Source organism: Bacillus rossius, chromosome 10 (assembly GCF_032445375.1).
Source record: "Bacillus rossius redtenbacheri isolate Brsri chromosome 10, Brsri_v3, whole genome shotgun sequence".
Taxonomy (NCBI): Eukaryota; Metazoa; Arthropoda; class Insecta; order Phasmatodea; family Bacillidae; genus Bacillus; species Bacillus rossius.
In genome coordinates, this window is record NC_086337.1 from 38,422,332 (window position 1) to 38,445,357 (window position 23,026).

A 23,026-nucleotide genomic window follows, 5' to 3' on the forward strand; every position below is an offset into this window, starting at 1 on the left:
CGGGCCATCCGATTGGCTGCAGGTCATGTGAACTATAGACGAACGGAGGCGACGGGCTATTGCAATTCCGCCTTGAGTTAATGTGTTACTAAGTTATGATCGATCTAACAAATGAAAGTTATAATTTATGTGGATTTTTACCAAGAATTATAAGTCACGAATGTTTAAATCCGAGTTGGTCAGTTCTGTTTCTAATTCCAAGCCGATGTTAGCTCATGCGCAGAGGAGAAGAATCGGTCTCTGTCGTACGTTGTCTTTCGTCGGACTCAACCTTAAATAGCTGGACTGTTCTTATGCTGCACGGTTGGCAGGACCGTCTAAGATTCGCCAGACGCTCGCAACTCACTCGTGCAACTTCGCAGTGAGAATGAAAAAAAAAAAAAACACTATTTTGCAAGAATTAAAAAAAAAAATTAGTGATACACTAAAATTTCTCGAACCACTGTGTTGTGTGCGAATGTAGCTTCAAATTCTGCGCTGAGTATGTGCGAACGTGCTATTTTCATGCTGTTCGAATGCTATCGCGAATGTAGCCTAGGCTTTACGGCCTCCTTGGCACTTACATATTGTGAAAGTAAATGTCCACAGGATTTTCAAAAAATAAAAATATAAAAAAAGTTATTTACTTTATTGTGGGTGACATTTTAAATTCAGAATTTATTCTTTGCTTTTATATGTGTGGAAACATTTAAAAGCAAATGATCAAACATTTTGAAATGTAGCATCAGCGAAGACTCCAAAGGTTCCTTCCAGTACGCAAGTTTTTATCGCTAGCAGTTCTCTTGCGCACAGACGGAGATGTGTATGGCCGGTGCTGGGGAATGTCGTGTGTTCGCTCGGTCGGGTCGGCAGGCCCGCGCACTGCGGCGCCGCCAAGGGCCAGCTGGAGACGCTGCGCATCCTGGGCGCGCACGGCGCCGACCTGTGGCTGCGCAACGCGCGCGGCGACTACCCGCTGCACGAGGCCGTGGCGTCGGGACGCAAGGAGCTGGTGCGCTGGCTCCTGGCGCAACGACCCGACGCCGTCAACGCGCCCAACAACGACGGCCGCTGCCCGCTGCACGTCGCCGCCGTCAACAACAACGTCGAGATGTGCAAGGTGCGCCGTCCGCCTCTCCCGACTCCATCGTCTCTTTCTGCATCTACGGCACCGTCTCTCTCTCTCTCTCTCTCTCTCTTCCTCCAACTCCATCGTCTCTTTCTGCATCTACGGCACCGTCTCTCTCTCTCTTTTCCTCCAACTCCATCGTCTCTTTCTGCAGCTACGGCACCGTCTCTCTCTCTCTCTCTCTCTCTTCCTCCAACTCCATCGTCTCTTTCTGCATCTACGGCACCGTCTCTCTCTTTTCCTCCAACTCCATCGTCTCTTTCTGCAGCTACGGCACCGTCTCTCTCTCTCTTTTCCTCCAACTCCATCGTCTCTTTCTGCATCTACGGCACCGTCTCTCTCTCTCTTTTCCTCCAACTCCATCGTCTCTTTCTGCAGCTACGGCACCGTCTCTCTCTCTCTTTTCCTCCAACTCCATCGTCTCTTTCTGCAGCTACGGCACCGTCTCTCTCTCTCTTTTCCTCCAACTCCATCGTCTCTTTCTGCAGCTACGGCACCGTCTCTCTCTCTCTTTTCCTCCAACTCCATCGTCTCTTTCTGCATCTACGGCACCGTCTCTCTCTCTTTTCCTCCAACTCCATCGTCTTATTCTGCAGCTACGGCACCGTCTCTCTCTCTCTTTTCCTCCAACTCCATCGTCTCTTTCTGCATCTACGGCACCGTCTCTCTCTTTCTTTTCCTCCAACTCCATCGTCTCTTTCTGCAGCTACGGCACCGTCTCTCTCTCTTCCTCCAACTCCATCGTCTCTTTCTGCATCTACGGCACCGTCTCTCTCTCTCTCTCTCTCTCTCTTCCTCCAACTCCATCGTCTCTTTCTGCATCTACGGCACCGTCTCTCTCTCTCTTTTCCTCCAACTCGATCGTCTCTTTCTGCAGCTACGGCACCGTCTCTCTCTCTCTTCCTCCAACTCCATCGTCTCTTTCTGCATCTACGGCACCGTCTCTCTCTCTCTTTTCCTCCAACTCCATCGTCTCTTTCTGCAGCTACGGCACCGTCTCTCTCTCTCTTCCTCCAACTCCATCGTCTCTTTCTGCAGCTACGGCACCGTCTCTCTCTCTTTTCCTCCAACTCCATCGTCTCTTTCTGCAGCTACGGCACCGTCTCTCTCTCTTTTCCTCCAACTCTATCGTCTCTTTCTGCAGCTACGGCACCGTCTCTCTCTCTCTTTTCCTCCAATTCCATCGTCTCTTTCTGCATCTACGGCACCGTCTCTCTCTCTTCCTCCAACTCCATCGTCTCTTTCTGCATCTACGGCACCGTCTCTCTCTCTCTCTCTCTCTCTCTCTTCCTCCAACTCCATCGTCTCTTTCTGCATCTACGGCACCGTCTCTCTCTCTCTTTTCCTCCAACTCCATCGTCTCTTTCTGCAGCTACGGCACCGTCTCTCTCTCTCTTCCTCCAACTCCATCGTCTCTTTCTGCATCTACGGCACCGTCTCTCTCTCTCTTTTCCTCCAACTCCATCGTCTCTTTCTGCAGCTACGGCACCGTCTCTCTCTCTCTTCCTCCAACTCCATCGTCTCTTTCTGCAGCTACGGCACCGTCTCTCTCTTTTCCTCCAACTCCATCGTCTCTTTCTGCAGCTACGGCACCGTCTCTCTCTCTCTTTTCCTCCAACTCCATCGTCTCTTTCTGCAGCTACGGCACCGTCTCTCTCTCTTTTCCTCCAACTCCATCGTCTCTTTCTGCAGCTACGGCACCGTCTCTCTCTCTCTTTTCCTCCAACTCCATCGTCTCTTTCTGCAGCTACGGCACCGTCTCTCTCTCTCTTTTCCTCCAACTCCATCGTCTCTTTCTGCATCTACGGCACCGTCTCTCTCTCTCTCTTTTCCTCCAACTCCATCGTCTCTTTCTGCATCTACGGCACCGTCTCTCTCTCTTTTCCTCCAACTCCATCGTCTCATTCTGCAGCTACGGCACCATCTCTCTCTCTCTTTTCCTCCAACTCCATCGTCTCTTTCTGCATCTACGGCACCGTCTCTCTCTTTCTTTTCCTCCAACTCCATCGTCTCTTTCTGCAGCTACGGCACCGTCTCTCTCTCTCTTCCTCCAACTCCATCGTCTCTTTCTGCATCTACGGCACCGTCTCTCTCTCTTTTCCTCCAACTCCATCGTCTCTTTCTGCAGCTACGGCACCGTCTCTCTCTCTTCCTCCAACTCCATCGTCTCTTTCTGCATCTACGGCACCGTCTCTCTCTCTCTCTCTTTTCCTCCAACTCCATCGTCTCTTTCTGCAGCTACGGCACCGTCTCTCTCTCTCTTTTCCTCCAACTCCATCGTCTCTTTCTGCATCTACGGCACCGTCTCTCTCTCTCTTTTCCTCCAACTCCATCGTCTCTTTCTGCAGCTACGGCACCGTCTCTCTCTCTCTTCCTCCAACTCCATCGTCTCTTTCTGCATCTACGGCACCGTCTCTCTCTCTCTCTCTCTTCCTCCAACTCCATCGTCTCTTTCTGCATCTGCGGCACCGTCTCTCTCTCTCTCTCTCTTTCTAGCAATATCATCTTCTCCTCTTTCTCTCCAGTAAAACTTTCTCCTTCTTACTCTGGGTCCAGCACAATAATCTCCTTCTTTATCTCTCCCTCCATCACCATCATCTCTTCTCCTCTCTCCAGCAACATGATCTTCTCCTCTCTCTCCAGCACCATAATCTCAGCTATCTCTTTCCAGCATCATTCCCCCCCCTTCTTCCTCTAACTCTCTCCAGCACCTCCAACACCCTAGTCCTCAACCACCACTCCGGGGGTTGAACGGCCAGATCGCTTCTTGCTTGCCAAAGCAATAAATGTTCTATTTTCTGGGCTGTAAATATTTTCCTGCTTCTGGAAAAAAAAATGGCTCCGGGAAGACAAAGACGGAGGTGGTCTAAGGATAATAACCAACTTTACATATCAGCAAATGTTAATAAATGGTTCTCTTATTTTGGACAAGATTTCGAAAGAAACACCTTTCTGACACTTGGGAATAACAAGTTTTAACTTGTCAATCGGAAATAGTTTCAAAATAACTGTCACAAATTTTAGTCCTACGGAAAATAATCCTATTTCCAGAAAAAAATATAATTCATTTATAAAAATAAATAAAAAATATCCAGTTATTCAAAGAAAATTAACTAACTCCGTATCAGGTAAAAGTTTATGCCCCATGGTATCCTGGAAATTCTGTTGCCATCTTGTAGGTTGAAGACGCAGCTTGCGGTGATCCAGAAGCTTGTTAAAGAAGGTTTGTTTTCTATGCACCGTTGAAGTCTCCAAGTCGATGTCACAGAGTCTGGCATCGATCAGTGGTCCCAAAAACAATGTGTTATAAATTTTTATGGACATTAGTTTTCAGGGGTTTACGAATCAGTATTATTAAAAAAAATTGAGGCCATAAAATGATGCGAAAATTATTTAAACGTGACGAATATAGCATATATATATTTATATATATATAATATCCTGCATATAGATTTACGAGGTCGCTATTGCGAGACAGAATTTTTTTTAAAAAAAGCTGACTCAATATGAACGTCTTTCTTGAGAAAAGTTCATTTTATTTGCACAGAATTCAGTATTTAGGAGTTTTCAAGGTTGATAGTGATGGGAAAAAATTAATTAATAATTTTTAGTAAAATGAGTTAAAAATAATGATTATAAAGAAATTAAAAAAAAAATGATCATGTTTTACTTATAAAGGTTGCTTGACAAGAGAATTGGAGGGACTTCTGGGCATCGGGAGTCTCTTGTTCTATCTATTACACACGAAAAAAAAATAAACCTCCAGTTTTGTGGCTGCCACAGAATTTTTTTTTGTCAAATTGGAGCCCATTAAATGTTTTGCGTTGAAACTATAACGATTTAGTACCGTCTCCCGAAGTGGATTAGTATTTTGAGAATAAATTTGCTGTCACTAATAAATTGGTTTGTTGAGGTCACCATATAATTTAATTCATTACTAAAAAAAAAAAAATTGGTTTGATGATGGGTAAGTGGGACGGGGGTAACAGTGTTTGAGTATAATAATTTGCACATCCTTTGTTGATTCAGTTCTCCTACGCTTCGCCTACTATAGAGCATAGAGAATACCAAGTTATGGACTCTGTTGTCCGAAATCCTCCCTTCTAGGATTAAAAAACAAAAAAAAAAAACAAAGACAGAATAAGAAAATCGTATCAACCTAGATACACAAGAAAGGATTACCGTAATCCTTAGAGGACTACAGTAATTTAGTTTCTCCCCATTATAGCCCGACTTGTCTCATACACAAAAGCGTCAGGAATTATTGTAATGCCGGTTTGCACGCGTGTTTTTGTAAGCATGTATTTAACACAACCTTTTTATTCATGTATTAATAACATTTTGTATTTATGAGATGTTTTAAGGAAATCATCGAACAATTCACTTAAGAACATAGTATTAAAAAAATTGGTTTGTCTGTAAAGTCGGTTTACGGACGATAGTTTATAGTGACAGCGTCATAACAAAACATTGATGAAATGATTGCATACTTTTATGAATAAAATTGAATAATTTTATTCAATTATCACTATTTTGTATGGATACAAAGAAGGAGTGAAATGAAATCTACAATTTAATTGAAAAATTTACTTTTATTTGCACTCATTAATTCAAATATGTTTATTACTTTAACGAAGAGATTATTTTAACTATAACTTTTATACATGTTTGCAATTTAACTTCTTCCAATCTGTGTTATTCTGTTAAAGGATAGGACGATGATAGGAAAAGTAGGACACGAATGGGAGTGTTTCAAAGTTTAATGTGCCTCGAAAAAGTCAAATCGATGGTTGTTCCAATCGAGTGGAAGAGAGAGATAGATGCGGCGCAAGCGTACAATGAGCGTAACGGGACAATGAGTCATCCTTTTTCGTGCGTGCAGCCGGCGTTCATCGATTTATTAGACGTTGTCACGTCAAAAAATAAAAATCAAGTTAACTTTTCTCAAAGCCAAAATCATAACGTGCGGCGTTCTTTAAAGTCCACCACTCCACGAGATTTTAATGTGGCCATTAATTATATATATATATATTTTTTTAATTCGGTTACACCGGATAAGGTTCTCCTGAAATGTGAGATGATGGTCGAGACCAGTAGCGGATCCAGAGGGTGGGTGGCGGGGGGGGGGGGGGGTGGCTAAGGGGCTCAGCATCTTGGTCCACTATTGTTTTAGTGTTTGCCTTGATGAAGCCTAGCCTCAGCTGGGTCAAGCCCCTCCCAAACCAAAATCCTGGATTCGCCACTGGCCGGGACGGACGGATGGCTCGGCCGCAGATCATCCTGGACGGGCAGGCGCTGCTGAACCCGGTGATGCGCACGGCCAAGGGCCACCTGATGACGCCGCTGGACGCGGCCCTGTACCGGGGAAACCGCGGCTGCGCCAAGTACCTGCAGCTGCACGGCGGGGTGCCCGCCAACAAGCTCACCGACAGGACTGCCTCGGTCCGCGGCGGCGCGCACAGGTGAGCCCCTCCTCCTTCCCCCTCCTCCCCCCTGTGAGCGGTTCAGTAACGCCGGGAGTTGCCTGTCAAGTCTGTGATGTGTGGGAGATCGGGGTATGGCGCCACCAGTGCTGAGGACACAGCCGACTGTCTGGTCAGCTGAGTGAGGCGGCGACTATGCTGGGTTGGTGGCCCCAGCCTCTGGTCGGCGCCGAAGCTCCAACACCCTCCCGATCAACAACAGGGAGCGATCCCTAACAGTTCTGTATATTAAAAAGCTCTGGAATGTTTTAAAAAAAGGGAACTGGAAGATACTCCCACACTACCCTTCAAGGGCGCATATTGGGAGGGGAACGTTGAGAAATGCCGGCCGCAAGGTCGTAATATATTAACTGTCTGTAAAGTATGTTTACGGACGATAATTTTAAGTGATAACGTCATAACAAAACATTGACGAAAAATTGCATACTTTTTTTTAATTTTAAAATATTATTTACAGTTTTTTTCAAAATTTAATTCAAATAATTTGTTTAAATATATAATCACGAACGATTAGTTAAAAAGCCCGCCTTAACCTGTTTGATATTATAGAAAATTTTCTCGCACGGTGGTTGGCCGGTTCTTGCACGCTCGGCTCAGGCGAAACGTGACAATTTTTTCGTGCATGCAGCCAGCGTTCATCGATTTATAAGACGTTAAAAGGTCAAAAAAAAAAAGTGGAAACTACAGTTTGTGCCAATGTTGTCGGGCGCATGTGTCCGCAGGGAGAGGGCTGCGGCGTCGGAATCGCGCTCCGAGCAGTTCACGACGCCCGAGTGCGGCGCCCCTGGAAGGATCTCCGCCGTCAGCTCGCCGCTTGCGGACCGCCGGCTGCTGGCGGAGGCGCTGGACCGCTCGCACGCCCTGCAGGTCTGCCCTCCGCGCACCCCGCCCGTGACAGAGTGTGCTGGTTCAAGGTCACAGTTAAAGAGTAACTCAGGATGGTGATGAACCTGTAAACCTATGTTTGGCCACAGGATGTCTCTTCTCCCCCGCCGGAATATCTCTTTGCAAACGTTGCAGAGTGCTGGTTCTAGGTCACAAAGAGTAACTCGGGAGGACGATTAACCTGTAAACCTATGTTTGGCCACAGTATGTTGCTCCTCCCCCGCCGGAATATCTCTTTGCAAGCGTTGCAGAGTGCTGGTTCAAGGTCGCAGTTAAAGAGTAGCTTAGGAGGATGATTAACCGGTAAACTTACATTTGGCCACAGGATGTCGCTTCTCCCCCGCCGGAATATCTCTTTGCAAACGTTGCAGAGTGCTGGTTCATGGTCACAAAGAGTAACTCGGGAGGACGATTAACCTGTAAACCTATGTTTGGCCACAGTATGTTGCTCCTCCCCCGCCGGAATATCTCTTTGCAAGCGTTGCAGAGTGCTGGTTCAAGGTCGCAGTTAAAGAGTAGCTTAGGAGGATGATTAACCGGTAAACTTACATTTGGCCACAGGATGTCGCTTCTCCCCCGCCAAAATATCTCTTTGCAAGCGTTGCAGAGTGCTGGTTCAAGGTCGCAGTTAAAGAGTAGCTTAGGAGGATGATTAACCGGTAAACTTACATTTGGCCACAGGATGTCGCTTCTCCCCCGCCAAAATATCTCTTTGCAAGCGTTGCAGAGTGCTGGTTCAAGGTCGCAGTTAAAGAGTAGCTTAGGAGGATGATTAACCGGTAAACTTACATTTGGCCACAGGATGTCGCTTCTCCCCCGCCGGAATATCTCTTTGCAAGCGTTGCAGAGTGCTGGTTCAAGGTCGCAGTTAAAGAGTAGCTTAGGAGGATGATTAACCGGTAAACTTACATTTGGCCACAGGATGTCGCTTCTCCCCCGCCAAAATATCTCTTTGCAAGCGTTGCAGAGTGCTGGTTCAAGGTCGCAGTTAAAGAGTAGCTTAGGAGGATGATTAACCGGTAAACTTACATTTGGCCACAGGATGTCGCTTCTCCCCCGCCGGAATATCTCTTTGCAAGCGTCGCAGAGAGCTGGTTCAAGGTCACAGTTAAAGAATAACTCAGGAGCATGATGAACCTGTAAACCTATATTTGGCCACAGGATGTAGCCCCTCACCCGCCGGAATATTTCTTTGCAAGCGTTGCAGAGTGCTGGTTCTAGGTCACAAAGAGTAACTCTATAGCGTGACGAACCTGTAAACTTATATTTGGCCACAGATTGTAGCCCCTCACCCGCCGGAATATCTCTTTGCAAACGTTGCAGAGTGCTGGTTCAAGGTCACAAAGAGTAACTCAATAGCGTGACGAACCTGTAAACTTACATTTGGCCACAGTATGTTGCTCCTCCCCCGCCGGAATATCTCTTTGCAAGCGTTGCAGAGTGCTGGTTCAAGGTCGCAGTTAAAGAATAACTCAGGAGCGTGATGAACCTGTAAACCTATATTTGGCCACAGGATGTAGCCTCTCACCCGCCGGAATATCTCTTTGCAAGCGTTTCAGAGTGCTGGTTCAAGGTCACAAAGAGTAACTCAATAGGGTGACGAACCTGTAAACTTATATTTGGCCACAGATTGTAGCCCCTCACCCGCCGGAATATCTCTTTGCAAACGTTGCAGAGTGCTGGTTCAAGGTCACAAAGAGTAACTCAATAGCGTGACGAACCTGTAAACTTACATTTGGCCACAGTATGTTGCTCCTCCCCCGCCGGAATATCTCTTTGCAAGCGTTGCAGAGTGCTGGTTCAAGGTCGCAGTTAAAGAATAACTCAGGAGCGTGATGAACCTGTAAACCTATATTTGGCCACAGGATGTAGTCTCTCACCCGCTGGAATATCTCTTTGCAAACGTTTCAGAGTGCTGGTTCAAGGTCACAAAGAGTAACTCAATAGCGTGACGAACCTGTAAACTTACATTTGGCCACAGTATGTTGCTCCTCCCCCGCCGGAATATCTCTTTGCAAGCGTTGCAGAGTGCTGGTTCAAGGTCGCAGTTAAAGAATAACTCAGGAGCGTGATGAACCTGTAAACCTATATTTGGCCACAGGATGTAGCCTCTCACCCGCCGGAATATCTCTTTGCAAGCGTTTCAGAGTGCTGGTTCAAGGTCACAAAGAGTAACTCTATAGCGTGACGAACCTGTAAACTTATATTTGGCCACAGATTGTAGCCCCTCACCCGCCGGAATATCTCTTTGCAAACGTTGCAGAGTGCTGGTTCAAGGTCACAAAGAGTAACTCAATAGCGTGACGAACCTGTAAACTTACATTTGGCCACAGTATGTTGCTCCTCCCCCGCCGGAATATCTCTTTGCAAGCGTTGCAGAGTGCTGGTTCAAGGTCGCAGTTAAAGAATAACTCAGGAGCGTGATGAACCTGTAAACCTATATTTGGCCACAGGATGTAGCCTCTCACCCGCCGGAATATCTCTTTGCAAGCGTTTCAGAGTGCTGGTTCAAGGTCACAAAGAGTAACTCTATAGCGTGACGAACCTGTAAACTTATATTTGGCCACAGATTGTAGCCCCTCACCCGCCGGAATATCTCTTTGCAAACGTTGCAGAGTGCTGGTTCAAGGTCACAAAGAGTAACTCAATAGCGTGACGAACCTGTAAACTTACATTTGGCCACAGGATGTCGCTCCTCCCCCGCCGGAATATCTCTTTGCAAGCGTTGCAGAGTGATGGTTCAAGGTCGCAGTTAAAGAATAACTCAGGAGCGTGATGAACCTGTAAACCTATATTTGGCCACAGGATGTAGCCTCTCACCCGCCGGAATATCTCTTTGCAAGCGTTTCAGAGTGCTGGTTCAAGGTCACAAAGAGTAACTCAATAGGGTGACGAACCTGTAAACTTATATTTGGCCACAGGATGTAGCTCCTCACCCGCCGGAATATCTCTTTGCAAGTGTTGCAGAGTGCTGGTTCAAGGTCACAAAGAGTAACTCAGGAGCGTGACGAACCTGTAAACTTATATTTGGCCATAGGATATAGCCCCACACCCGCTTGTAATATCTCTTTGTACGAGAGTGACCATTGAATTAGTCGTTAATGGTCGAGACGTCAGAGCTCAATTTTCGCTGGCCTCCACGTTCACCTGACATAACACCATGCGAATTCCCACCCCCCACCCTTTTTGGGGCTCTATAAGAGATCGTGTCTACGTTTGCCTTGACTGTGTTATTCCGTATAGCTAAAGGTTCCCTTATTGAACACATGTAAAAGAAACTATGTAATTTTACCTTCAATTTGATGTAAATAGTCTAAATATACCGTTGAATCTGGGACATTCTTCTGTACGTACATCCTGTACGGCGGAAGTAGAATCAACCTTACAAAATCCCTCAGAAAAATCATTTTAACATTCGTTTCTTTTACAAATAAATCAGTACGTTATTTTGGGCGATGCAAGGTGAGCTGTTACACCACCTGAAATTTATACTTAGTGAGAAACTGCGTCATCTACGGCTACTACTTTAGGGCCATACGTCACTGCGTTTTTGTTAATAATCATTAAAAAAATTTAAATAAAATTTTTCAAATTTTATTTATTTTCCTATCCTTTAAAATACTCATCCACCCACCGGAAAAATATTCATGAATCCACCACTGTCAAGGGCATATCCAGTTCAAAAGATAAATAAAGGGAGGGGGAGGGATTTTTTAAAATCAACATCTTTCGTGAAGAAGAGTATCCTGCTGCCATACAATTGTAAGTAATAAAATAACGAATATAACTTATAAAACAATCTTGTCAAAATTTGTTTAAATATTTTTGCAACTACAGCTCATTGCTCATTGGTTTATTTTCTTTCCACTTCGGAAGGGGTAGGGGCACGCTACCTCCAATTGTCCTCCCCACCTTCCCATCATGGAAACGCTCTTGGTAGTCACCAAGTAAGTTAATAGTGTAAGTTATGTTACTGAACCTGAATGAAAGTGGTTTAAGTTATCTTACTATTCGGGATTCGTGTAAACGTATCGCCTCACGAACTGTGGCGCAGATCTGGCTCGTGGCTGACGCAGGTCCGTCTGAACGAGGACGTGGCCATCCGCCACATCGAGCGGCTGGACGGCCCCATAGTGTGCCACCACTACTGCGGCGACTCCAGCGAGGAGGACCGGCGGCGCTGGAGGCGGCGGCGCCGGCGGCGGAGGCGGCGCGGCGACGCCGTCGAGGACGAGGAGGCGCCGAGGAGGCGGCGCCGCGACGAGACGGGCGACGGCCGCAGACGGCGACGGCGGCGCCTCAAGAGCGGCAGCTCGTCCAGCGACCGCAAGACGCGCGACAGCGAGTGCTCGTCCGGCGAGGAGGAAGAGCGCGCCGCGGCGGACAGCGACTCGGCCGGGGACAGCGGCGGGACCGGGAGACGCCGCGGGAGGGCTCAGCGGGAGGAGCAGGGCAGCGACGTCGAGTACGTGACGGTGAAGAAGACCACGATCAAGACTAAGAAAACGACATTGAAGAGCAAAACCGACGAGGAGGAGGCGAAAGAAGCTCTCGAAGCCGGATCAAGAGCTGACGTGGAGAACGAAAAGCTCGGGCTGGAAGTAGAGGATTCGCTGGTAGAGAGAAGCGAAAGCCGTGAAAGGGAAGTAATAAAGAAGACAGTAAAATCCAGCACTGTGAAAGAGAAGAAAGATAAAGGAAAGCCGAAGGAAACTGTGACGAAGGGGAAGGAGAAGCGCGAGATGGCAGTAAAGGAAGAGCAAAAAGGCACTGTTAGGGGGAAAAGAGAAACAGCAATAGGAAGTGCAAGTAAGAAAGTTAAGGATAAAGGAAGCACAAAGCAGACACCTAAAGGAGACTCTGTTAAACAAATTGCGGATGAGAAAGTAGTAAAAAAGAATGCCGAAGTTGCATCAGCCGAACTACCAACACTGGCCCATAGTTCGGCCGAAGAACTCACATCCAGGACCCACACGCCGTATTTAAACGACCAGGAGGGTGGTCAGATCACACACACGGTTGTCACAGCTATTGTTCATCAACACGATGTGATGGAAGTGGCAGTACAGCAGCAAGTAGGTGAAAACCACCCATCAGAGGAGAAAGATGAAGACGATTACCAAGGAGAAGAAGAGCAGCCATCGGAGGTGAAAGAAGATGATGATTGTCAAGGAGAAGAAGAGCAGGCATCGGAGGTGAAAGAAGATGACGATTGTCAAGGAGAAGAAGAGCAGCCATCGGAAGTGAAAGAAGATGACAAACACCAAGGAGACGAAAAAAAATTATCGAATGAGAAAGAATACATTGACGAAAACGCTGTAGAATATGTGAAAAGTGCAAAAGAAGAGTCAGATTTTGAGAAAGATGTCGACGCACCAGATCATGCTGTAAGACGAGGCGAAGATGCCACACCAGAAGCTTCTGAAATGGAAATCCTCGAAAAAGACGCAAAGCCCGCGAAAATCGAAGTTGAAGAGCCAGCATCTTCTCAGGCTGCCGTGGAAGAGGGAGAACCTTCCCGTGCACCGGCAGATGTTTCCGTAGAAACTGGAGAACCCTCGGGCGATGCGACGTCAGGAGGAGACGCTAAGCCTGCATGCGAACAAGTAAGTGGAAAGAACGAGACGGAGGTAAGCGACGATCACGGAGGGCAAGAAAACGAAGAGGTGTTGGAAGAAAGGGGCAAATTCACGCCAGAAAGAGAGGCGGGCACCCCAGACGTGTCGGGACCGGCGGAGGCTGCCGCGTGTGAGCCGGAGGACAGATCAGTGGCCGAGGAAGTGAGCATCCAGGAGGAGGACAGGACGCAGGTGTCGGTGAAGGCCGGGGAAGTGCACACAGACGACGAGGCCCAGGAGCTGGAGAGGGACGAGGAGGAGGAGGCGACCGCCAGCCTCGCGGACCGGGAGAAGGCGGCGAGCGTCGAGACGACCACTAGGACCACCGTCACCTCGTCGCCGACGAGCCGTGGCGAGGACTCGTCCATGCTGATGGACTCGGGCTTCGAGCCGTCGCCGCGGCGCGAGAAGGACCAGAGGAGAGGTCGCGTGCCGCGGCTCTGCAGGACCGGCAAGGACGAGCAAGGACCCCCCATCACCGCCACGTCCGTCACCAGGGCTGTCCAGAACAGCATGCGCAAGTGAGTCTTCTTCGGCCGGTGCTCGAACATTTTCTGACCACGAGTCGCAAGGTAGTACTGAACCGGGGATTGCTCGCTTCACAATTATTAGGGTTGACATTTAAAAACACACCGACAAGTGATGCCAAACGTGAAAATGAATTTTGAAGTTGTACATTAAAAATAAAGCTAATTATATGTGTAATTTTATGAACATTAAAATTAATTTTGATTAAATTTTAATCCCTTGAAAACAGTAGAGTAACATAGTGCAGGTTGAAAAAGAGTAGAAAGTAGAATTAACTAACTGCTTCTCTGTAAAATAAAGCAGATACGTTTTATATGTAACCTGTCACAAGGTGCAACAGCATAACTTAATCTTCCCTCACTACTTGCTGCTGTAAAGTTATCCCGCGGGATCATCACTATCTCTACACAGTGGGCTTGCTACCATGAGACAATCTGCTTGTGCCTGATCACGGGAACAGATGCAATTTCTCGAAACTTGCAACTGTTTTTTTTTGTCATAGGAAACCTACTTGTGTTCGTCGGTGTTGTCGTCGTGTTGTCTAAAATATCCGTGTATCTTCATCGTTGTGTTCGTATATTTGCTGCATGTCCAGACGTTGCTGTCTGTCTGCATTTATTGTTGAAACTGTCTCATCGTTGTTAGTCGACTGTGTTCGTCTGTGCTGTTTTTTTTTCTTGACTAAATCCCTTTCACGGAAGTCTTGTGCTGTTTGATATATAAGTTTGAATGTGTTCGTCTGTGCTATTACCGTTGTGTTGTCCATAATACCTTTTTAGGTTCTTCCTTCGGTTTATCTGTTTGACATCAGCTGATTTAGACTTGTTTTCTGTGGGGTTTATGTTTTAGTTTTTTATTTCTTATTTTGAATTTTTCCCCATGACAAACAGTGCAAAGAAATGGTATTAAATGAAAATTCCCAATAGCATGAACCATTTTAAGAACGTGGGTTATTTGTATCATCAGTCACCTTTTTTTTAAAGTTACTGTTGGATACCGGGTGGAGTGTTAGGCGGCAGGAGGGGCAAGCAATGCTCGCCCTTGTTGCCTCTTCCATAGGACTGTCACTGGATGAAGATGCACGGAGCAGGAAGCAAGTGGTAACTGTTGTCTTTGAAAGATTTGTGCAATAGGAGTGCTTGACTTGATGTAAGCTTTTGGACGTACGCCATTGCTAAGCACATGTATGTCTGTAGAAGAAAACTACAAAAACCCAAAAGACAAAAACACAAATTAAGCAAAAAAAATTGCTGTTGTCAACAGGATATAAACACCACATAATTAATATTCCATAACAGGAATATGGTCAAAAAACAAAGAAAAATGGACCAAGAAAACGAAAAAAACCCCACAAATGATGACAGCACAAAAATATTGAACCCAAAAAAAATTCAGCACAACAGTTGAAACGAGACAAAAACACGACAAAACCAAAAGACGAAACAAACACAATAGTTTTCCAAAACAGAAGAGAACGAAAAAAAACCCTCACAAATGATGACAGCACAAAAATATTGAACCAAAAAAAAAATTCAGCACAACAGTTGAAACGAGACAAAAACACGACAAAACGAAAAGACGAAACAAACAAAATGGTTTTGGTTTTTTTTTGTAGTTTTCTTGTACAGACATACATGTGCTTAGCAATGGCGTATGTCCAAAAGCTTACATCAAGTCAGGTGGTAACTAGGTCTTGCTCATTCGTCAGGAAAATGTGAGTTGCCCACGCCAGCGGATGAGGAGGGATCTCTTCCTTCCCGCAGGTACCACCTGGAGCGGCAGATCTTCCAGGAGCTGCTGGAGCTGAAGAGGCTCCAGATCAGAGCCGGCCGAGCCAACGAGCAGGTGCTGGTGAAGAGGCTGGCCGACGAGTTCGCGAAGACGGGAGTCGACTTCGGCCCCAAGCCGTACGAGGGACCGTACAACTTCAGAACCTTCGAGAAGTACTTGTACGGTAACTACCATATCCACTGCTCCACTCTTTTCCATTTAATCCCGAGCAGGTCTTATTTGGGTTGGATGAAAGCTGATTTCTATTTCCACACAATAAAAAATACTTTTATAAAATGACACCATAGAATATTAAAACTTTTGGAGCTTTTCTCCTGTTAATGATGAAAAATTAAATTTATTTTTAATTTTACACCCCTTCCAAACCATCAGTTTTGTTTGTATGTCTTTAGAATAATAAATTCACATATGCGAGGTTTTCTCGATAGTTATCTTTGGAACTTACAAGTACAATTTTTTCATATTGTGGCAAGAAATGGTCTGGATATTACAATGCTCATGCATAATTCCTGCTTTAAAAATTAATTAATACTGTTTCTTATAAGTCACTAGCAAAAAAAAAAATTAAATAAAAATGTGTTGTGTTTAGAATGGTTAGCTAAAATTTTTTATGTAACCCTTATTTATTTATATGTTGAAAAGTGGTGCTCACAAATCACTGGTGAGATGTCACGGGATGATCATTTTTGGTAGTCAATACAGTTGCTCACTAACGCTGCCAACATATGTCGGAAGTAGTATGTTTCGGTTCCTTCTGGCACTGGGTTCTGGGTGTGGTGCCTGTGGTGACGACCGTCATCTTGGATTGTGACGTCACGGCGGCCATCTTGGATGGTCGTGACCTTGACCCCCGATGGCCATTTTGGATCCGCCGGGGTCAAGGTCAAAGATGGCAGTCGGCACCACACCCAGAACCCAGTGCCAGGAGGAACCAAAACATACTACCGTACTACCGTCGGATGCATCGCGAAATCTCACTGGCTCTGTAGGAGGTCTGGGGGTTTTACGGTGGAGCTTGGGGGCGGGTCGGTGGGGCGCGAAGTTGGGACGGGTCTCCTCAACAACCTCTCGGACCTGGCCGGGCGCTCTCCGGTAACATGCCGCGATTGGAATTGGGCGAATCTATTTCCCCGGTTCTCGGAACCCATGTTAAGGCACTGTTTAACAGTTGTCTGGCATGATAAAAAAAAAAAAGACCCATCTTTCTCCTAACCGGGACCACGCCCTGACGGGATCACATGCCTGGGTGAGTTTCCGATGTTTAATTTGAGGCGTGAACCTAATGTACATGGCTGAGATTAACGGTTGAGATTTGAACTGTGAACCGATTGTCTAACACAGGGGCGCAACAACTAAATTTCCAAAGGGGGTCAATATACCTTTTTATAAAGAATCATTGATCCCCCCCTATTTAAGCGGGGGGTAGGGGGTCCTCCCCCGGGAAAATTTGTATTTCAAGGTGGAAAATGGTGCTATTTAAGCAGTTTTATTATCTAAAAATTGATTACACAGCACTTTCTTTGCCCCCGTTTGCCCCCACTTCAAGGTTTCAGAGGGGGGAAAAATACCCTTGGCCTCCCCCCCCCCCCCCGTTGTTGCGTCCATGGTCTAACGTGTCCGTTGTGTGGCGGCCGGCCCCGCAGACCAGCTCCGGCTGCTGCAGACCGCGGACCGCGGCCTCGTGCCGCGCCTGCGCTCCTCCGACGACCTGGAGAAGCTGAGCTCGGTGCTGCGCAAGGCGCGCTTCACCAACCGCCTGCGAGGGGACCCGCCGGACGACCCGGCGCTCTGCACGCACGGCACGCACCGCTGCCACCACGCGGCTCACGCCTACACGGGCGTGCCCTGCGCCGCCTACAGTGAGTGCGCGGGGACACCTGGAGATGCACGTCGAGTTCTGCCGTTCCCGATTACAACCCGAACTCACCTTCGGCCAACTTCGGGATCTGTTTTTTTTTTTTGCAGGAAAAAATGAATTCAAATATTAAAAGTGTTCGGTTAGGTTAGCTACATTCAGGGGGGAAAAAACTAAATTTCAAAAAAAAGGGGGGGGGGCAATATACCTTTTTATAAAGAATCATCGATACCCCCTATTGAAGCGGGTGGTCCGGGGGCCCTCCCCCGGGAAAATTTGTATTTCAAGGTGGAAAATGGTGCTATTTAAGCAGTTTTACTATCTAAAAATTGATTACACAGCACATTCTTTGCCCCCATTTGCCCCCACTTCAAGGTTTCAGAGGGGGGGGGGGGGGGCAAAATACCCTTCCCCCCCCTGTTGTTGCGCCCCTGGCTACATTAAAACACTTTAAAACACTTTAAAACACTATGGGTGGTTAGTTAGGTTAGTATAGCTACATTAAAATAAACAGAGAAATATAAATATATAAATATAAATAAATAAATATATATATATATATATATATATATATATATATATATATATATATATATATATATATATAAATAAACCCGAGGTTGGCCGAAGGTGAATTGTTCGGGGGTCATCGGGCAGGGACAGAACTTGATGGACATCTTAATAGGCTTCCCCAATGAGTGCAGCCCTTCCCCACCTCCCCCCCTCCATCACACCCTCCCCCGGACCCTCAGTCCAAAGTTACGTACTTTACCAAACTAAACTTTTAGGTTAGGTCAATAATGCTAAATTTTTGTTCCAGGAGGATACGTTAGGTTAGGTAATTGTTACTAATAACTAAACCTTGGTTAGGTTAACATTATTAAAAATAATGAACGACTTTAAAAAATATACAAATCCTTGCAATATACATATAGGCCCCTATATATTTTTCCCACGAGCTATCAGAAAACTTTGGATGACTTCGGAACTGTTCGGGTTTGACTTTATTTCCTACTTCCCTAATGACCTTGTTAGACTGTCAAATATTTGTTTCAAATATGTTAGAGTTGCAGCGGAAGTATTGGAAGTTAAATGGCTTCCGATTTTTTTCCATCAAATATACTTGGATAGACTGGCAAAGTTATAGGTAATGGCTAGAGCCGATTATTTCTTGACTTAACTTGAAGCGCGGTTACATATGTCTCACATTGAAGATTGGACTACGGTTTTTCTGACACCCATTGGCAGCCCTGAGACAGTTATTAATAATAAGTGGTTACCGTATCACGCAAAAAACCCGCCAAAGGATCATATGCACTATAATTTTTTTTTAAAAATATAAAGCAAGTTGAGTCTTATGTGGAGTGAAAATAATCCCTGAAATAATAACTAATGTAATAATGGCACACAGTTGCATTCCACCCGAAAGTTCAGCGAGAGAAACAAAGGACTCGGGGGCAGATAATTTTGACGGTATCCCTCATTTTTGACTGTACAACTTTTCAAACACCACAATTAAAAAAAAATAATAATTTGCGAGAGTCTTTCAGAACTCGCCAGAGATGTGTAACATCTAACCTCGGAAACGTGCAATTTTACGTATTCTCATATTGCAAACACACTTAAAATACGAAACTCAAGACACAAAATTTAAGGTAAATTTTCTTTTAAAACAATACCGAGCATCATAATTATACGGGAAATTGCTTACTACTACATTTCTAGGCGTGACTCGCATGTAGTTACAGCACCCGCTGCTAGAATTCGCTGTCGGAGCAGCTACGTCGACTATATATCATTCGATTTGCAGAGCGGGATTTTAAAACCATAATATACTGAAACGGCTCCAATACAAGAGGAAAATAACAAAATAAAACCCCTTGAAAAATTACTAAACGCCAACTTTTGGACAAGAACAAGGAATTATTATTATTTTTAACTACCTCCCATCTTGTTAAAATTCGTTAAGTGAACTTTGGCTCGCGCCGTACGCCACACAGATGGCAGCATCGTGGTTGATACACATTTCCATATTGACTTCCGTCGCATTCACGAAATTACTCCTAACCAATGGCGTATCCAGGGGGGGGTGGGGGGGGGGGTGTCTGCTACATTAATATTTCCGACAAAAATGATTGTTTCTGAAACCAATAAAATATTTTAATATAATTAATGAATTTTTTGTAGAATCATAAAATCTGGTGTTTGGATGTTATGTGTAGTGTGAGTAGATTAAATACAAAGTTAGTAATTTTAAGACTTTTTTTCTCTGGCTATTCTGAAATCCTAGGTGAACCTCTGGATCCGCCACTGCTCCTAACAGATGCCGAATACCGAGAGCTAACGAACACCTGAGAGCGTGTGCAGAGCTGGCGGGACGGGCTCGCGCCGATGCAGTTGACGCGGGCGGTCGCCGTGTGTTGCAGTCACTAAACTGAACCACCATCATGTTGCCAAGGGCCCGGCGGCGGCGCGGGGCGGCTTCCTGCCGCGCATCGACCCGGGCCTGCCGCGGGGGCTGCGCTACGTGGACCCGTCGCGGCCCGTCACGCTGGAGCTGAGCCGCGGCGCCGACAGGCAGGTGGTGTCGCTGCCCACGGAGCGCCTGGACCGCAACAAGCGCTACTACGTCACCTTCACCATCAAGGGCGGCGGCAAGGAGGAGGCGGCGGCGCGCGACGGGGACGGCGGCCGCCACCGGCACGCCGAGAGCCTCTGATGGCCGACCCCCCAGCTCGCACTCCTCGCCCCGCGCAGACGTGACGCGCGGTTCGGGAAAAAAAAAACACTGCCCAAGATATGCCCAAGAGGTGTCTGTTGACCAAGACCATTTAAGAATATGTTAAAACATGTATTTTCAGGCATGAAACATCCGGTGGAGATTCTTTAAACACTCGAGGGACTTCTGCATTACGCGTTTATATTCATTTCCCCGCCATATACGTATTATGGTTACCACTCAGAGAGGGCATGAATCAACCCAACTCTAATTTGTTCTCAAGAAAGGTCGATCGGAAAACGAGGCACAACTATCTATTTCTCTCTCTCTCTCTCTCTCTCTATATATATATATATATATATATATATATATATATATATATATAGAGAGAGAGAGAGAGAGAGAGAGAGAGAGAGAGAGAGAGAGAGCGAGAGAGAGAGAGCAAAGGCGTGGCATCTGGGGTCCCTGAGACAGCGTGACCCAGCTGTTGGAGTGTTTAACTCCCAAGCTGGCGAGGTTCAAACCCACTTCATTGTTGTTGTTTTTTTACTACAAGTGTGAAGGTTAAATGAGAACAGGCAAAACACTGTTATGAAATGCACAACATAATTTATTTTTCAAAAAACATCTCAAAAGTGTGAAAATGTTTACGCATTGATGCTGTCACAGTCATTTCCTACACATTTGGTGCACACTTGCAGGTGATACTTACCATAAAAAAAACACATAAAACGTATGTTCTGTTCGCACCACGTGCATTGTATGAATGTGACAAGTGTTACATGACTTTTTTTCCCCATTTAACAAAGACAGAGGGAAGCAGAGTTCGTTAACATTTTTCGATGTGACTTGTGGTTCTGTCAGTTTTGCAGCATACCAAGCATATTTCAACATTTTAGTAAACTTTGGAGCATTCAGTTGGTGAAGATCTAAAGAAGTACTATTTTGATGGCATCTTCGTGGGATGCTATTTCCCGTTGTCCTTGTTATAAAATAGGGGCATTTTGCAATATTTTTATGAAACGTTTAACCTGGTGGTAAAAATACACATTGCATGGTTAACAAAGAGGCGTATGCTTTGGTGGAGGGTGCAAGTCACTTCGTCATTATCACTGTAGAAAATCTCATTGTGAAAAATGCAATCAGTTTGCCTGCCCCATGAATCAACAATGACCAATGAGCATAGGGGACGAGAATCGTTCCAAATAGTCTTTCATGTTATCAATAAAAAAACTGTAAAATTTTTTTTTTAAAAGTGGGATTGAACAGAGTCACCAGCATGTTTGTCAAAACACACTAACCACTGGGCTAGGTTGAATTAACAATTTTGGTTGCAGACTTAGGGGTGTCTAGATTTTGCTTAGTTTTTTAACCGGCTATTCGTCGAGAAACAATCAAGAGTTGGAATTTGTCCTTGACAGGGTGGGTTACAGAGGGAAGTACTTTACTCTCACAAAGGAATGTCAAAATCAGTCACCTGAAGTTCGTGCCTTCCCCTTGTTAGAGGAGATATCGTGCGAGAAACACCAGCGAGCATCCCACTTTTCACCAAACACCAACAGGTGGCACTTCAAAAACGTGGCTTCACCAAAATAAAACACCAGGGCAAAGTTACTAAAAATGCCCCCCCCCCCCCCCTCCCAATATATATATTTATTTATATAAACCCTTGCGCATAAGACAACTAAGTGTTTAGGGGACAATCTCATGAAAATCTTTGTACATTAAAAATAAACACTTACACGTGCAACATCACAAGTTTATAATCTCGTCTGGCCACACATGCAAAGCTACATTTGATGGAAAATTATAAATACTACAATTATGTTTAAAGCGAGCTCAAGTAATTTTTTTTACGTATTTAATATCTATAGATTTCAACTGTAAGCAACCAGTTATCCTGTGGACAGTGGGATGGATCGACTTTGAAGAAAATAGTAACACTGAAAAACCCAACAAAAATCAAAAATTACATTTTGTTTAAAAATATCACGAAAACATTAATCACGATCGAAATTTTTATAATTATTTACGTAGTTAAAATACTGAACCTTTTTTAAGCCCGAGTGATAAAACAGATGCTGTAACAGGTTTTTCCATGAACTATTTGCAAGATACCAAACTAGGAGACACTATTGAAGGATAACATGTTACAAAAAAAATTAGCAATATAATTTACCCCTCCAAATTATACCAAGAACAAGTTATAAAAGAAGTGTTGGATATATTGTCTTCCGCTGGATTGTTCTTCCTTATTGTAACACAGCAGATGATGCTGCATAAAGTATATTTTTTGCAGCTGTTACAGGATATCAAATAATTGTTGTGATTATCAAGCATGATTCTAAACTTACAATGTGGTATTCACAAATTTATCCTCACCGTTTGGAAACTTCGCATATTTTAAAAATTTGACTGGATTAGTTTTCAGGCCAAAAAGTGTGCATAAACACTCGACTCATAATGGACAATTGACAGAAACTGTGAACAAGTTCTAAAACTCTTTACTCACAAAAAAATAGCTTTTTTTTAATTATTATTCCTCTTGACATGTCAAAATATGTGTGCAATTGTGCCTTGCGAAAATACACTATGCCCATTGAAATAAATAGGTAACTGTTGGGACTGTTGTGATGTTAGCGGTAACCTGATGTTGTCAACAATTGTATTAAGTGTCCTTATGTTTGAAGGAAAACCCTTCGTCATTGCTGTAAAGTGTTTTTAAAATAAAATTTTACTGAAATTTAGACTATGCTATTAAGTTCTGAGTACATACTTACATCCATCATTGCTAGGGGCAAGATTATATGGTGAAGTGAGATAAAACTGAAATAACACCAAAAAATATATCAATACACAATAAAGTAATAAAATGCAGTAAAGAAAAGAGATTAATTAGTGTATTTAATCAAAACTCAACTCAAATTAAAAAATGTCATTTTTAGTACATTAAATTCAATGAATGTAAACTATTTAGCATGGAGTTAGTACCAAAAATATGTAAGTACTAAATAGATTGTAAAAAATTTTTTTTATTGC

The 23,026-nt window shown here is 44.8% G+C and overlaps 1 protein-coding gene across 1 annotated transcript in view; it reads left to right on the forward strand.

Moving 5' to 3' along the window:
* The window catches only part of LOC134536319 (uncharacterized), a 66,356-nt gene extending 43,622 nt beyond the window's left edge, over nt 1-22,734 (forward strand). The window contains exons 8-14 of the mRNA XM_063376071.1: nt 853-1,099; nt 6,383-6,570; nt 7,314-7,458; nt 11,553-13,615; nt 15,386-15,576; nt 17,057-17,272; nt 19,695-22,734. Of these exons, the coding sequence (XP_063232141.1) occupies nt 853-1,099; nt 6,383-6,570; nt 7,314-7,458; nt 11,553-13,615; nt 15,386-15,576; nt 17,057-17,272; nt 19,695-19,987 (3,343 nt within the window). The 3' untranslated portion in view covers nt 19,988-22,734. The remainder of the gene's footprint in view (nt 1-852; nt 1,100-6,382; nt 6,571-7,313; nt 7,459-11,552; nt 13,616-15,385; nt 15,577-17,056; nt 17,273-19,694) is intronic.
* The last annotated feature ends 292 nt before the right edge of the window (nt 22,735-23,026 follow it).